Genomic DNA, 16,127 nt, shown 5'->3' with positions numbered 1-16,127 from the left:
ACTTCAACATTTTCTTCCTCGATCCAACCCGTTGCATCGGCCGCTTTTGTAACCAATTCCTAACTTCATGTAGTTTGTCGATAACATAATCTGGTGAGAAAGGAAATTCATAACACTGATACACCAAGACAATTTTATTTTAATTTTTTTTTATTCTGTCTCTTAATTTATTTTGTACATTATCACTATTTTATTAAAAATATAAATGACTTTATTATAATGGAATGCTAAAAATGAAAATATGATTATATTATTATGGAACGGAGGAATAGTAAATATTTTAAATCGGCAAAATAGATCATAGGCATTGAGACTTGAGTAATTTAAGGTGAAAAATTAATAAAATGAAGCATGAAAGATATAGTAACACGTGCAATTCTGACAATAGTTGAAACAAATGTTTTGGTAGTCATAGAATTGTGTAGGTGGTGTCTAATCCCTTTGAAATTTTGATGCTTTCCACACGTGTGGGGGCGCCACACCATTCCCAATCCCAATTAATTACTCCTATTTTCTACAAGAAAATAGTTGGATCTAAGTTTTGGAACCATAAATTAAATCGAAATATGTTTCCATTCATTCATAATAATTGCACAAAAAGATCGTGGGGCTCGATGATTTATTCAACTATGCTATGATTTTCATTGTGTTTCCTTTAAATTATGAAAAGATTAGATATCGGGAGAATGGGATGTAATCAAATGAAAACTTTAAATATTGTATAAGTTTTAAATTATGATCTAGACCGTTAAAAAGTGTCAACAGATGATAAAATAGTAGCAATAGAAAATATCAGCACAGTGTCAACGATTGATGTTGCGTTGATATTATGTTGAGACTGTGTTGCTATTTTTTATTGCTACTATTTTGTCATCTGTTGATATTTTTTAACAGTTCAAATCATAGTTTAGAATTTGTACAATATATGAGTTTGCATTTTATCACTACCCTAGCTAGGATAATATATAACTTAATTATTTTAAATAATGTGGCTCTATAGTTATGTAAAGTAATTTAAATTATGTATAACCACATATCCACATGAATTATTCTAAATCTAACAGTTTAAATCGAATCATTTTACTTTTTAAGTACATTTAAGTTCATACATAACAAATTTACGAAGATTGGAGCAATAATTTAGGATAAATTTGATTATATTTGATAATGTCATCTCATTTCAATGTCAGTGGTGGCGAACTCCAATTCTTTACCAAGACAAGCATGTGCTATATGTTCAAAGCATGCCTAACTATATATGAGTCATATAAATATATTATTTTGCATCTTATTTCTGTCACAATTCATCATGATACTTTATTCTAAAAATGTGGGGCCTCCAATCTCCAAAGCATTAACTATTTATATTTTTTTAGAAGGATACTGAATTTTGTTTAAGTGATCTAGTTCAAATGATAAATTTTGAATTAGTAAAAAAGAACCTTAGCATTGCTTAAAAATGGTCAATTGTAATTTTTTTTATTTGATCCAACTACAATTTTGATACAACATAAAAGCTAGATAGAATTGTGACTTATGGGCCCATATAATTAAACCATCCATAAGTGTTCAGTTTCCATGAATTAGGCCAAGTTTTAATAAGTGGGAAATATTTTTTATTTTCTCTTCATGTAGATTTTATTGTGGGCCGTGGAGGGGGATTTCTAAAAGGCAGGGATAGAAATGGTATTTGATTCTCAATTTTTTATGTGAATTTCAATGCTGTTACAATTATCACCCTTTGTAAAAGAACTGGGTACCTATAGAAACAATAAAATTTAGAGCGAACTGCAATAGAGGGCTCTAACTTTTGGACTTGTTTCACCAGATACCCCTAACTTTTAAAAATCCCACCAGATGTATCTAACAAAATATATAATCACAAACCTTGTTTTTTCGGACCATAACACCCTTAGGGCTTGAAAGGGCAAACTGGACATTTTATGACGCCGCCCCTGCATCTCTCACCTGCTGCATGTACTGTAGCTGACGCGAATTCGGATGTGACAGACACATCAAATCCTTTGTCCTCTCTGTTCCACAGAATGCGGACGACCACCCTTAACCTCCACTGATATTTGAAAAATAAATTATAACACTTGGTAAAATCTTTCCTATTTCCCTCCAATTCATTTCATTCTCACTTCAACATTTTCTTCTCGCACACTCACCACATTTTTCGACTGTGAATTTCGACTCGCCATTGTCATCAATCATCAATGCCTCCAAAACGGAAGCGAGGTTCCGCTGAAGCGTCCTCCTCCGGGTCGTCACGGCGCAAAAAGAAGCCTCCAACGCCACCGTCAACGCCTCCGTCTTCGCCACCATCACTTCCGTCATCACCTAGGATAGTCGACGTAGACCCAGAAATATGGACCATCCGCGATCATCGGTTGGATTTCTTTGTCCCAGAGGAGGAATATAGTAAGTTCAGATTTGAAATTTTACAAATCGTTCACTTAAACTAAACTTTACAAGGCACCGGGGTTGACTGTGATTTAGGGATCCAAAAATTGTTTGTTTGTGAAATTGTTTTAGGGTTTTAATTTGGGATTTTTCTAGTTCTATTTGTGATATTTTGGAATTTTTCTAACTGTATACAAACCCTAACAGGGGATCGTCCGTAGATGTTTTCCGTTGCTTTTCATCATGGAGGGTCAATATTCGAAATAAATGGACAGAAGAAGTATGTTTGGGGGCATTTGACATACTTTGATTTTTGCAATATTAACCAATTCGAGCTTTTAGATCTGTCCAGTATGGTGTTACGGTTGGGGTATGATAGGAAAACCGTTTGTGAGTTCTATTACGTTCATCCAAGGCACAGTGATGACTGTAACGGAGTTGACATAGGAGGTCCGTTGCTGCCCATTATTGACGATCCTCATATGGCCTCATTTCTCGAAGTCGCAGCTACTAGCACAAAGCTAGTACACATTTATGTGGTGGAGATGACGGCGGCGGCCGCCTTACTAAAGAAGCGAAAGGAAGAAGCGGAGGAGTTTCTAGCATTTGTCAAAGCTTGTAAAAAACCACGGTGATCATTGAAGAGATTGACGAACCAGAACCAATTGTGCCGAAGCGTAAACCCAAAAGGAGGAAACATCAGGACGATGAACAGGGGGAACCATCGGCACCACCATTATTGATGCTTGAGTGGTACCCTAGGGGTGTTGAGTTTGAAGAGCTTTTGACCAAAAGTTTAGAAGACAAATGTCGGGAATGGAAGAGGGAAGAGGAGGCAGCACGTAAGAATTTGATGGACGCATTTGCATCGTGTAGTGCAGAAGGAGCACAAGCCGAAGCTGTTGTGGTGGAGGTTGAAGAGAATGATGCAGTAGATGGATTTGTTGGACAAGGAGACGTCCATGCATGCGTGCAAGAGGTTGAGGTATTGTTTGTGATTGTGACTTAAAATATTGTGTATTCTTGAGATTTATGTTTTATATTGCGTCTATTGCAGGATGTGCCAAGCCCAAGACCGTCAGCAGTTGATTCCATGTCAAGTCCTCCTACTGAAAGTGTTTCAGAGGTTGGGCAATCGTTGAATCCTTCAATTCACCCATCTGTAATTGATACACAACCTGTGGTAAAAGAAGATATTGCAAAAGTTACAGATGTTGGGCCACAAAGCATTTCAGAGGTTAGTACACAACGTTTTGAACTATGTTACGACCACACAGTCCCTCATGTTATCAAGGAGATTGTGGATAAGTGGTACTCGCGGGCTTCATCGTGGAGGGCTACATGGAATGGAGAGTCTTCGTACCAAGTAACAGGGCCGTCTGGCCAATATGTTGTCAACATGTCCTCTTTTACATGCTCTTGTAGATTGTGGCAGCTAACCGGAATCTCATGCACTCATGTTATTGCAACAATCAATAAGAATGGCGAGGATGTGATGCGATACATCTCCCGTTATTATTTGAAGTCAACAATGATCATGTTGTACGAGAATGTCCTTTACCCAATCAATGGGGTGGACAACTGGCCGAAGAGTTCTTACGGTTCTTTGGAACTGGCGCCCCCGAGGTCAAAGCGACAGCGTGGTAGGCCGAAGAAACTGAGGCGTGAGGAGCCCCAGATTCGTCTTTATGCGGACGGAGGTGAGTTACTACGACGAACCTTCGTGATGAATTGTCGCCGTTGCGGTCAGGAAGGTCATAATAGGAGGACATGCAGCAATGATCCTCGGACAGATGCTAGGTTTGAGGTTGGGTCGCGTGAGAGTGGTGACAGTACTTTGCCTGAATCGTCAAACAATCGCCAATGCCAACAGGTACTATAAGCATCTACAACTATATTCTCCACTCGTACGCTCACTGCTGATATATATTATTGCAGCCTAATGATTCGGATCCGGGACCTAGCACTCGGACCAGGGCCAGGACTCAGCCTCAGCATACCACGGCCAGGACTCATCCTCAGCGATGTGGCCGCCGCAGTGATCAAGATCGACTGTCTTACCTGCTCTAAAAACTTGGTGTTTGTTTGGGATGGTTTCAGTGTTCGTATGTCACAAAACTAGTGGTTTTTGGATTTGGTTAATATTTTGGTGGCAGTGATTATATGATATGTATGTTAACGATGATGATATATTTCTTGGCAGTGCTTTGTAGCAAATTACTCTAGTGTTTTGGTTAATTTTTGTGGCAGTGATTTGTAGCAAATTACACTAGTATTTTGGTTAATTTTTGTGTCAGTGATTTGTAGCAAATTACACAAGTATTTTGGTTAATTTTTTGGCAGTGATTTGTAGCAAATTACACTAGTATTTTGGTGGCATTGACATGTGATAGAGTACTTACTCTATTTTGTCGGGGTTTTTTCAATTGAGGACATAGTTTGCAATTTCAGTCATAGTTTCGTAACTTCATTCGTGATTTCAGTCATTCTTGAAAAACTTCAATCGTGATTTAGATTCAAGTCATAGTACAATACTTAACTTCCTGTAACTGCATACGTCATTTGTTAGAAAACACAACATAGCTTATAACAGTAGAAAAATTACAAAGCATAACAACAAGATTGTGATCTTCAACTTTCGGGAAGTAGTTGCTGTCTTAGTAATTTGTAGTGTCAATGCTTCACACTCTTCAGTTTTCATGGCCAGTTGTAACTTCAAGGCTTCAAAATCATCGGTTTTCATGCGCAATTTCTCTTGCAGAACACCTTCAAGTAGCGATTTGGCTCTAAGCTCAGATTCGAATTGGTCTCGTTCAAGTTTCACTCTCTGAAAGTAACTGTCTTGGCTTGGGGATAGACCCGCGTCAACCCATCGAAAAAACTTGCAATCATCTTCCTGCATACTACTTTGTCATTAAACTTTCTGCCAACAAAAATAATGGAAAAACGAAAAAAATACATGATTTTAACCTTCCATATTGGGCAGCAATGGTAACGTCTACCCGGGTTAGCAGCCGTCCTAGATGTCACAAGCTCAGCCTCAAGATCGTGGTTACAATTCACAATTTCGGGACGAGGCCAATTCCAATTGAAGCTTGACCCGAAAGACTGAGAAGAAGAAGACATTGCAACACGACCTGAATTCAATTCAACATTACAAATTCCAGATCAGCATTGCAATGTCGCCGAAATATAGCAGAAAACATAAAAGCATTATTCCAGATGCCCAACTCCCAACAACCATAAAATTCAACAAAGAATTGCAAAAAAAATTCCAGAAGCCCGACTGTAACCCTACAAAACCTGACTTCACTTGACTTGACAAAATAAAATTCAACCAAGAATTGCAAATTAATTTGAATGATATTCTAAAAAACATCAACAACAAATTACTATTGCTCGCTCAAATGAAATTCCCTAAAATCTGGATACCACCGTAACCCTACCAAACAAAATTGCAAATAAAACCGCTAACTCGCTGCCGCCAATCAATCTACCAGTCTAAAATCTACCAGTCTAAAGGGAAAGGAAAATCGCAAACTTTACAACTTAAAAAAAACAAACAGCAGAAGAAATAAGAAGGTCGAGTTAGGTATGGTGATGCTTGGGTCACAAGGAGAATAAGAACAAAAAGTATTACAGAGGAGAATAGGAGCAAAAATTATTAGAGATGAGAATAAGAAAGAAAGAAAATAGGAGAATGGAAAAATAGAGTCTATGCTTTTAGGTGTGCAGAATAGGGCTGCAGAATAGTGCAGGTTTTCTTCGTAAAGAGACTAAATTGCCCTTCAGCCAATTTGGGCATTTTCGTCCGAAAAATGGCAAAAAACACAAGGTTTGTGATTATATATTTTGTTAGATACATCTGATGGGATTTTTAAAAGTTAGGGGTATCCGGTGAAACAAGTCGAAAAGTTAGAGCCCTCTGGTGCAGTTCGCTCTAAAATTTACATCAAATACACTGAACCCTCATTAATATTCAGAATTGAGCTTAAATCTTGCTATATCCAGAAAGGTGAACACTTGAAAACACGCTTGTGCTTGTGGTCGACTCACATGATCGCTACTCAATCAATTAGCTATGTCATCCTTAATATAACTCAAATATGAAATCGTTAATGATGCATTATCTCATCATGTTTATGACTCGAACCTATGTTCTGCACTCCTTACGACACACCCCTGTCGTTTGTCGATCTGTACTCCGTCCCGGTTTATTTGACACATTTCATGTTCTTTAATTAGTTATTCCCAAAACTTCGCCCATTGCACCAAAAAATAAAAGTTATACACCATGCATAGTGTATACAATATAAATATTGTAGATCAATTGTCTCCTCAAATATGATCAAGGGGCATGACTTATATCTTGACATGACACATGTCTTAAGTTGAGGAACAGATGCCTCATTTCACAACAGGTAAAAGAGGGCCATTATCAAATGTTGGAGCATCATCAAACACATCATGTCAAAGTAAAAATAAAAATAACATTCATTATTTACAAACAGTTAAAAAAAGTACTCAAATCTAATTCATCGGAATATCTTATGGTAAGAAATGGAGTAATAAACAAATTGTGTAGTAAAGCGATAAAAGATAGTAGTACTAATATTCAAGTTTCAACATAACAGCTTTTAACTGTAGAGATCATCGTCATCAGCTGCACCGGAGCCTGCTGCAAAAGGGTCGGCCGCCGCCGCAGCGCTGCCCCCGGTCTGCTCCGTGAACCGGAATTCTGCGCCGAATCCCCTCGACTGCTGCAGGGTCTGCGCGAACGCCTGGTACTTGCGTATGTCGGCGTCACTCACGCTCCTCCGAGCAAACTTCATCGATTCTTCAAAGTGTGCGGGTTTGATCTCAGCATACTCGTCCTCGGCGTCTTCCTCCATGGCCTCGGGGTTCTCGCTCCTTCGCTTCTCCCTCTCGATATCCTGAGAGAAACAGAAACAGCCGCGCTCGTAAAAACATACCCTGTACTATTTTTATCAATCTAAGCGACTCGATCAATCATTATACCTTTTCGATGTTTTCTCGGATGGCATACTTGACCGCGCGTTGGCATATCTCGGTAATGTCGGCACCGCTGAATCCTTGAGTGTACTTGGCGAGTGCTCTGAGGTCGACGTCTTTGGAGACGGGGGACTTTCTCAAGCACGACTTGAAGATTTGATAGCGGGATTCCTCGTCGGGAAGAGGGATGTAGATGAGCTGGTCGAGACGGCCGGGACGGAGGAGGGCGGAATCGATGATGTCAGGCCTGTTGGTGGCACCAATGATGAACACAGTCTTTTTGGCGTTCATACCATCCATTTCTGTCAGGAGTTGATTCAACACACGATCGGCAGCGCCACCAGCGTCTCCGACACTGCCTCCTCTCTGCAAAGGCGAGCCGTGTGAGCCCATGGAATAACATCATCTATTTCAAGTACGAATATAAAGAGCTGCATAAAAACGAACCTGAGTAGCAATGGAGTCCAACTCATCGAAAAATAGGACGCAAGGAGCAGATTGGCGAGCCTTGTCGAAAATCTCTCTGACATTCGCTTCACTCTCTCCGAACCACATAGTGAGCAATTCAGGCCCCTTGACACTGATGAAGTTCGCCTGGCACTCGTTCGCGATAGCCTTGGCCAGCAAAGTTTTTCCACATCCAGGAGGACCATAGAAAAGAACTCCCTTCGAGGGCGACATTCCAAATTTCTCAAACTTCTCGGGATGCTCAACCGGATATTGAACCGTCTAAATCATCCAGACCATATTAAAAGTTTAGTATGGACGACAATATTCAAATTGGAGCATATATTTTGCACAATCAGAATTATTGATCTTTTATGAAAAAGACGCACCTCTTGGAGCTCGCGCTTGACATTTTCAAGGCCTCCGATGTCTTCCCAACTGACATTGGGCACTTCAACAACCTATAGCATTAAATTCCGAAAATTAGTAGGAAAGATAAATTTAACATTTGAATCAATATATTGAAAACGTTAATGGGAAGAACAAAAATGAAACCCTTACCGTTTCACGGAGAGCAGAGGGGTTGCTCGTTCCAAGAGCAGTCTGAAAATGCTCATTACTGACAGCCATGGAGTTCAGTATCTCAGCATCAATGGAATCGTCTTCCAAGTCTATCACATCCATTTTCTCCCTAATGCATTGAAGGGCAGCCTCAGTGCACAAAGCAGCTAAATCGGCACCAACATAACCATGTGTATCCTTGGAAATTCTCTCCAAATCAACCTGCAATAGCAAACAGAAGTTACATATTCATTCAAAGTCCATCAAATTAGTAGATCGTATGAACTCCTATTAAAATCTAAAGTTGTCCGAGCTTACATCTTCAGCAAGTTTCATGTTCTTTGTGTGGATACGAAGCACCTCGAGGCGCCCTACTTCATCAGGAACGCCTATGTCTATTTCCCTATCAAACCTCCCAAACCTTCTAAGAGCAGGGTCAATGCTGTTGGGACGGTTTGTAGCACCCATTACAATAACGTGAGCACGAGCCTTGAGCCCATCCATCAATGTCAGAAGTTGGGATACGATTCTCCTTTCTACTTCTCCATGGGTTTTCTCTCTCTTAGGAGCTATGGAGTCGATTTCATCAATAAATATGATAGAAGGCGCGTTCTTCTCAGCTTCCTCAAAGGCCTTCCTGAGGTTACTTTCACTTTCTCCTGCCATTTTTGACATTATCTCTGGTCCATTAATACAGAAGAAGAAAGCACCAGTCTCGTTAGCCACAGCCCGGGCAATCAAGGTTTTCCCAGATCCAGGAGGACCATAAAGCAGAATTCCTTTTGGAGGCTTCACTCCGATTGATTTAAAAAGCTGTGGGTGCCTCAGCGGCAGCTCGACCAATTCACGAATCTGAGCCATCTGCTTACGAACACCACCCACATCATCGTAACCAACTTCATCCAACCTATCCTCATCCTCCCTTCTTACGGGGTCTCCTTCACAGAAGATCTCCGTATCAGGGGCAACAACACAGTATTCTGAAGGATCAGTTTCAACGACCTTGAACTCCACGCTTCTCATTCCTCCTCTCACAAGAAACAAATCACCCTTCCTCACAGGCCGGTATGACTCAAGGAAATATGCTGCAGACACAAAAAAAAGAAGTCAGCTCCAAGAATATACGCATAATAAACATGCTTTAGCTAACCAATATATTCCAAAAATAGGGTGCCCATTAAAACTAACAAGAATGAATCACTATCTTGATTGTGCTGTTCATTTTCCGATTCTATACAACAGCTATAGATGTTCAGATCATAAGAGAATATTGTTTTCAAAACTGTTTGGCTGGACTGACTACTCAATCATAAATAAAAACAACACACCGCATGATTCAAATCTTAATTAAACTCACGTTTCAGGTAAGCATCAAAAAGGTTTCCAGTAACCCCTTCAATGGTGTCATCCACAGGGAGAATATGGACTCGCTTCCCATACTTCACATCAGGACATAAGTGCACGGAAACAACATCTCCTAGTCTAACTCGGAGATTGTTCCGGACAACCTTATTCATCCGAATCTTTGGTTGCTCGCAGGAATCCTCAGCAAGGGCGATGCAGACAGTATCTTTTCTCTTCTTACCCTATAATCCAGGTCACAATAAGTAAAACGAGGATTAATGGCATTAACATCATAAGCTATTAATCATTGATGACGAATCTAAGTAATTCCACGAGAATCAATATAGAAAACACTAATAAAAGAAAAACGAATCATGACAATTCACATCTGAATTCTCATACCTTAGTATTAATAGTAAGCACACAATATGCAACATCATATTGTAATTTGTAACAACATATCACATTAGATAAAGCTATATAAATTTGCAAATTCCTTTCTTATTTCTCTTTTAATAATCGACACACAATTCAATTCTCACCATTCAACAAAAACAAAGCTAAACAAACTATTCAAAGAATCTATCTTCCACGAACATAAACACACAAAATTCAAGCTTCAAAACACAAATTTGGGTAAAATCTATATGTATCAGAGGTTGACAGTAAAACCCCAAATTAGATCTCAACATCCTCACCACATTATCCCGAAAAACAAGAGCAACGCAATGCTAGCTCAGCTCAATACAGACAAACAGAAAGAAACCAACCAATTACTGCATCAATTAACCCAAATCAATCACACAAAGCTACAACATCTCAATCATCAATACACACACACAAATTCCACAAGAGACCAAAAAATAAACCTTGATCAAAATTGTGTCGCCGCGGAAAATCTGGAGTTTCTCCATAGTATCAGGATGAAGAGAAACTACAGAATTGTCATCGTTGATGGCCTCATCCACCACCAACCGATTCGCCGCCTTTTTCCTCTCCAAAATCGCAGTGCTGAAGTCCTTCTTCGCGTTGCTACACATCATGAACCAATTGGCAACAATTAGAACGAGAATTCCACAAAATTAACCTAAAAACAGATGAAATTTCTCCATCGATGAACGGACATCGAGCGAGAATTTCAAATTTCAATAATGCAAAGAAATACTCACGGATCGGATGGCCCTGGCTGATTGCTCATGGTTGTAGAGTTCTGGGGATTGCTGAAAAAGAAGCAAATTTGCGAAAAGGGTTGGAGTTTGTTGATGAATTGAAGCAACTGTGAATAGTTGGGAATATATAGTGAAAATTGCTTCGTTTCTTGTTACCAAAGAAAGAATGATTTTTCGACTCTGTTTTGGACTGCTGTTTACTAATTTGGGTTAAAATATTCTATTTTTCAAATTTTTGTTAAATAAGTAAATATTTACATAATGCTAGATTTTATAAGGAAAAATTGCTTTTTATTTTAGGTGGAATTTGATGTTTGGCAATACTTTAATAATTAAATTATGGAGAAGTAAAATAGAACTATCTAGAATATTGTAGATGTAATTGGATAATTTGTTGGTATACGAGTATACGGACTTTTTAAATAATACAAATAAATCAATTAATTAATTTCCCACTTGAAATTTTATCCTGCACGAATAAGTCAACAATCATAATTTCATATTGAGAAAAATAATATGCTTTTATATAGTAAATCTTGGCTTCCTAGAATTCGGTGTAATATGTTCCATTGAAGAAATATGCTTTCAAGAATGAAATAATCAAATTAAATAATAATAAAAATAAGATAGGTGCTACAATTCGGTTGCTATAGTCGACAATCTTTGAGATGGATACACTTCTCAAATCTAATGATCGCGATTCACTTATATATGCAATCTATGAAATATTCCCAAAAAAGATACATTTGTTTGTAAGAAAGTATTATTCAGAATATGATAATATAAATAAGATCCACAATTCAAAAATTACATTAAAATTTATTTAATATTTAGTAATTAAAAACTTGCGAATAATAAGGAATTTTGGCCCCAAAAACAATAATTTTTTTCCAAATTCCAGTTTTTTCCTACAACATTGAAATTGGTTTTTAAAACTACAAAGTTTCGATTCTTTTGCAATTTTCTACAACGGGTAATTGGTGAAACCAGCCTAGTATATTTGTTATTTTAAATGGAGTAGTATTTGGCATTAAAGAGTTTAGTAGCTAGGGTTTGGGTTTCCATTTTCTTCGTTATCTTCTTCTTTCTCAAAATCTAGGTGGCGCATATTTAGGGTGGTTTAGGGGTTTTTACTGGTGTAGTCCCGAAGCAGCCAGCAATGTCGCATAGGTCCGCTCATTTTTCCTATATTTGGTCGACAATTGTGTTTCTTGGTCCCTACTTATAAGAATTTCAAGAATTGAAATTATTATGTGTGTTTGTTGCTTGTCTCGGTCCCCACTCATCTACATTGTTTGTATGTTTCTCTCAGTCCCCCACTCGGCGAACATGTGAGAAGAAAGTTAGGGTTTTTTTGTGCATGTGTGTTGTGTACATGAAACAAAAGCATAATTTATTTAGGGGTGCAATACGACGCCGTTGCACATTCATTTTTACTGTTTCCACGTTGGGCAATTTTGCACTGGAAAATTTGTGGAAATTGTATATTGAGGTCGGGTTAGAAAATTGCAAATGAATCAAACATTCGTAGTTTTGAATATTAATTTCAAAGCTGGTGGGAAAAAATATGAAATCGGGGAAAGTTTATGAATTTTTAGCCAAAAACTCAAATTATAATAGTACTAGTATTAACATAAAGGAAGATCCGCAATTCAAAAATTACAATAAAATTTATTTAATAAGTTAGTAATTGAGAACATGATAATAATAATTATTAATATACTTAACTTTAAAAAATACATTAAGATTTGATTAAATCAATGAATAATTAATATTATATTTATTGAATATAAAAAACTGTTTTGTATTTGAACTGTGGGCCTTGAAAATTAACCCCAGTTGATTTAACAAAACAGGCCTAATAGCGGAGCCCACAATTATTGGGCCATTTCAACATTACTTAATAAATTTATTTATACATATAAAACCATAAATTCAATTAGGTTTTCCACCCAACTCCAAATTAGGGCAACCAGCTAAAGCCCGAATCGGAGTTCTGCACAGGCCCGAGCCCGAGCCCGAAAGTGTTGATTCCTTCTGCAAATCTGTGGTTTTAGGGGTTTTTGCCGTTTAATCATCTCCCACACCTCTGCCCGCCTCCATCTCTCTCTCTCTCTCTCAAATGGAGGAAGCACAGTACGAAATCGATTTGGGCAACCTTATGGCCTTTGACCAGCACCATCAATTCGCATCTCCACCTGCTTCCAGGTTTGTTTTTCTTCTCCTACATATGCTTAATTTTGATTTCAGTGGGCGTATGTTGGTTTTGGACGAGCTGGAATTTGCTCTTCAATTGCTAGTATTTACATTGCTTAATTCGTTTGGAATTTATGTATTGTTTATTTGACAGGGAGGAGATTGTGAAGGAAACAATTGAACAGGCTACGAAATTGGTTCAAGCAGTTGCGGATGCCCTTTTCAGTCTGCCTTCGACGGAGGATCCCGACGGCCCGCTCGTCAAGTTACCTGAACCTACTACCAAATTGCCCAGGGGAAAGCCTGTAAGCTATCTGTTTTTTAGAGAATTTGAATGAACACGTGAATCTCAAAGAAGGGGGGAAATGGGAGAAATGGTTTTTGCTTATTGAACCACCTATATATTGACATTTGCTTGATGAAGGGGAACGTTAGCTGTAGCTAATTGCTTTTGTGTATTATGCTCACACGATGGTGAGCTCGGCTCGGCCTGTAACTTAAATGATGTAGTCTGTCGAGTTGGCCGTTGAAGCAATTAATTAAGTGCTTTTGAAGCTACCGTCTTATACACGATTTGTTTGGGGACATTGCTATGTATTGGGTACTATTCTAGTTTGGATTCTATAGAGGTTCAATGTACTAGGATACTAGAGGGTTTCTAAATTGGTGATTTTGCTTTAGGACATGATGTTATAGCATGGCAGTCTTGCTTATGGCATCATCTTACTCTTGTTTAGAAAATATAAGGATCTTGTGGTCCATGTGTAATATAGTATTTTCGAATTTAGTATGGCCACTGGTTGGTGTGGTAGTGGACTGACGGAAACTGTTCGACATCTTGTATGTTGAGGCTAGGGAACAGTATTTTGGAAGATGGTTTTCTGCTGCTGCATCAAATTATGACAACCAATTGTCAGCTTTGGAGATCATAATTGAAATTTTCAAACTATTATTTTAGTTGTCCTGTGACCTTTAAATGGAAAGATGTGATATCTGAGAAAAGAAATGAAAATTGCTTCATATTTCGTCATAGGAATTATTCTAAAGATAATCTTCTTCGTCTGATGCATGGGCTTGACTTTGATGCTGCATACGTGACAATTATTGTTTTATCTTTTTTTCAGCTCCCGAAGCCTAGACCTCCTACACAGTGGGAAGTGTTTGCCCAACAAAAAGGTATGTTTCGGTTTCTATAACAAAATTGATATGTTTTATATACTTTTGATTAATGTTACTGACCTTGACTCTGTGGCAAATATTGGGTTTTAAGCGTTCTTTTGAAATGTGATTTAGGTATTCAAAAGCGGAAGAAGGAAAAAATGGCCTACGATGAGCAAACCGGTACTTGGAAGCGGCTCCATGGTTATGATCGTGTCAATGATGACAATGATATACCAATCATTGAGGCCAAGGCTACTGATGGTATAATGTCAATAATACTCTTCTTATTTTATTTTTCCAACCTAGAATGCTTTCAAGATTGCTACAGAAATCCAAATTTTCTTTGCATTTTTGCTACTATTTTGTTATAGATAAACTTATCTGGGCTTGAAAATCATGACAAGAACTTTTTTTGGCTTGATTGAGCTAGTGCTGATTTTTTAATGATTTGTGTCTATATTTTTATCTTCTATACTGCCAGTATGATAAATTGATAATATTAGCATTATCTTTAAGTTCTTGCATCTTCTCCTCATTCTTTAGTAATCAGTCTTTCCTTTTTCCAGAACCTGGAACAGATCCTTTTGCTGAGAGACGCAAGGAGAAGAAAAGCAGAGTTGACAAACAGGAGGGTAATCGATTAAAGAACCTCAAAAATGCACAGAAAGCAGGTGCCTTGCCAAGGTTAGCCTTTGACCTCCTTTATTTACTGGGAATTTTGGTTTTGCATCCATTGGAAATAATTAGAACTACATCGTATATGGATGTATAGTTTCACAGTACTTTTTCTATGTCTTTTGTCAGGTAGTTCAGTTTTATAGCAATGCTTAATCCGAGTGTCTTTATAATTTGCAGCCATATTCAACTTGCTGCGACTGCGTTACCTATAACAGGAACACAATCACAACCTAAGCGAGTTAGCAAAGATGTGTTGCAAAATGTCGCTGGCATGGCAGCAACTGCAACAGCGAGCGGTGGGAAATTTGACAAGAAATTGCCAGGGGAAAAGCCTCTGAAGCATGAAAAGAAGTATAGGAAGGTTTGTTTTGTCACCCTTTCCTTAAGCTTAATTTCGTACCTTTTCAATGATAACTGGCTAATTGCTTTTCCTATTATTAACTATCGTCCAGTATCTACCAGCCGTGGAAGGATCAGGAATGGGAGCCAGTGAAAAACAGCAGACTGAGAATGTCTTGAACAGGTTGATGTCCAAGCACTCTCACCAGATACTCAATGTAGAAAAGGTGCGTCTCTTCTCTTGGTTCATCGTCTGGTTTCCACACACGTTCAAATTCCATTAGCCATTCAATCTGTTGAAATGCAGGCTGTGAACATGCACAATGCGAAGAAAGAGAAGAACCAAAGGAGACAAGGTGGGCAATCATCGAACTCAGGCAAGTTTAAGGCGAACAAGAAATCTTTCAAGAAAACATCAAAGAAAGGTCCCTCCTCCTCGAGTAAAGGAAAATCAAAATGATGCTCTCATCTCTCTTGATCATCATATGGGATCTTGAAATTTTTGTTAGGCAACTAGTTAACTTAAGCTGGGCTTTTCTAAAGAAATATATTTTGGAGAAATGTATTACTTCGAATCTATTGTGCTGTCAAAATTTCCTACGAGTATTATATGTCTCTAGTTCGTTGGATTTTCCTAAAATTTGAGCTTCTTTTGGAAAATTATAATATTTGTGATAGGTTTATAATTTTCATAGGTTAGCTTTATATTTTAGGCCATTTCTAAATATTCCCATGATAAACTATTAATGTTTTATACTCCGAGGGAGTGTTTGGTTTGCAAGATTGTATCCTAATTAATTATGTAGTGTGTTT

At 38.1% G+C, this 16,127-nt stretch overlaps 2 protein-coding genes across 2 annotated transcripts; one reads left to right on the top strand and one right to left on the bottom strand.

Annotated features, from left to right (window-relative positions):
• Positions 1 to 6,882: 6,882 nt before the first annotated feature.
• On the bottom strand, positions 6,883 to 11,101 carry LOC125213547 (cell division control protein 48 homolog E-like). Its single transcript, XM_048114150.1, has 9 exons — positions 10,941 to 11,101; positions 10,641 to 10,803; positions 9,785 to 10,013; positions 8,746 to 9,512; positions 8,428 to 8,649; positions 8,256 to 8,327; positions 7,867 to 8,148; positions 7,426 to 7,785; positions 6,883 to 7,340 (listed from the first exon to the last, which is right to left on the bottom strand). The coding sequence occupies exons 1-9, from the start codon at positions 10,967 to 10,969 to the stop codon at positions 7,044 to 7,046; spliced, it is 2,421 nt and encodes an 806-aa protein (XP_047970107.1). The 5' UTR covers positions 10,970 to 11,101; the 3' UTR covers positions 6,883 to 7,043.
• A 1,796-nt stretch (positions 11,102 to 12,897) lies between these two features.
• Positions 12,898 to 15,954, top strand: LOC125209039 (ribosome biogenesis regulatory protein homolog). The gene is made up of 8 exons (XM_048108622.1): positions 12,898 to 13,148; positions 13,291 to 13,441; positions 14,261 to 14,312; positions 14,430 to 14,558; positions 14,864 to 14,981; positions 15,153 to 15,336; positions 15,428 to 15,541; positions 15,622 to 15,954. The coding sequence occupies exons 1-8, from the start codon at positions 13,063 to 13,065 to the stop codon at positions 15,772 to 15,774; spliced, it is 987 nt and encodes a 328-aa protein (XP_047964579.1). The 5' UTR covers positions 12,898 to 13,062; the 3' UTR covers positions 15,775 to 15,954.
• Positions 15,955 to 16,127: the final 173 nt, after the last annotated feature.

Source organism: Salvia hispanica, chromosome 3, assembly GCF_023119035.1.
Source record: "Salvia hispanica cultivar TCC Black 2014 chromosome 3, UniMelb_Shisp_WGS_1.0, whole genome shotgun sequence".
NCBI classification, from domain to species: Eukaryota; Viridiplantae; Streptophyta; class Magnoliopsida; order Lamiales; family Lamiaceae; genus Salvia; species Salvia hispanica.
The sequence above is the reverse complement of the archived record's forward strand: the minus strand, read 5'-3'. Positions and strand labels throughout refer to the sequence as shown.

Excerpts from the sequence above, each read along its gene's own strand:
- LOC125213547 (XM_048114150.1), bottom strand. The coding sequence starts at position 10,969 with ATGAGCAATCAGCCAGGGCCATCCGATCC. Across the intron at positions 8,650-8,745 it reads ACATGAAACTTGCTGAAGAT|GTTGATTTGGAGAGAATTTC; the intron begins GTAAGCTCGGAC and ends TTGCTATTGCAG. Across the intron at positions 7,786-7,866 it reads TGGACTCCATTGCTACTCAG|AGAGGAGGCAGTGTCGGAGA; the intron begins GTTCGTTTTTAT and ends TCGCCTTTGCAG.
- LOC125209039 (XM_048108622.1), top strand. The coding sequence starts at position 13,063 with ATGGAGGAAGCACAGTACGAAATCGATTTGGGCAACCTTATGGCCTTT. Across the intron at positions 14,313-14,429 it reads AGTGTTTGCCCAACAAAAAG|GTATTCAAAAGCGGAAGAAG; the intron begins GTATGTTTCGGT and ends AATGTGATTTAG. Across the intron at positions 14,982-15,152 it reads AAAGCAGGTGCCTTGCCAAG|CCATATTCAACTTGCTGCGA; the intron begins GTTAGCCTTTGA and ends TATAATTTGCAG.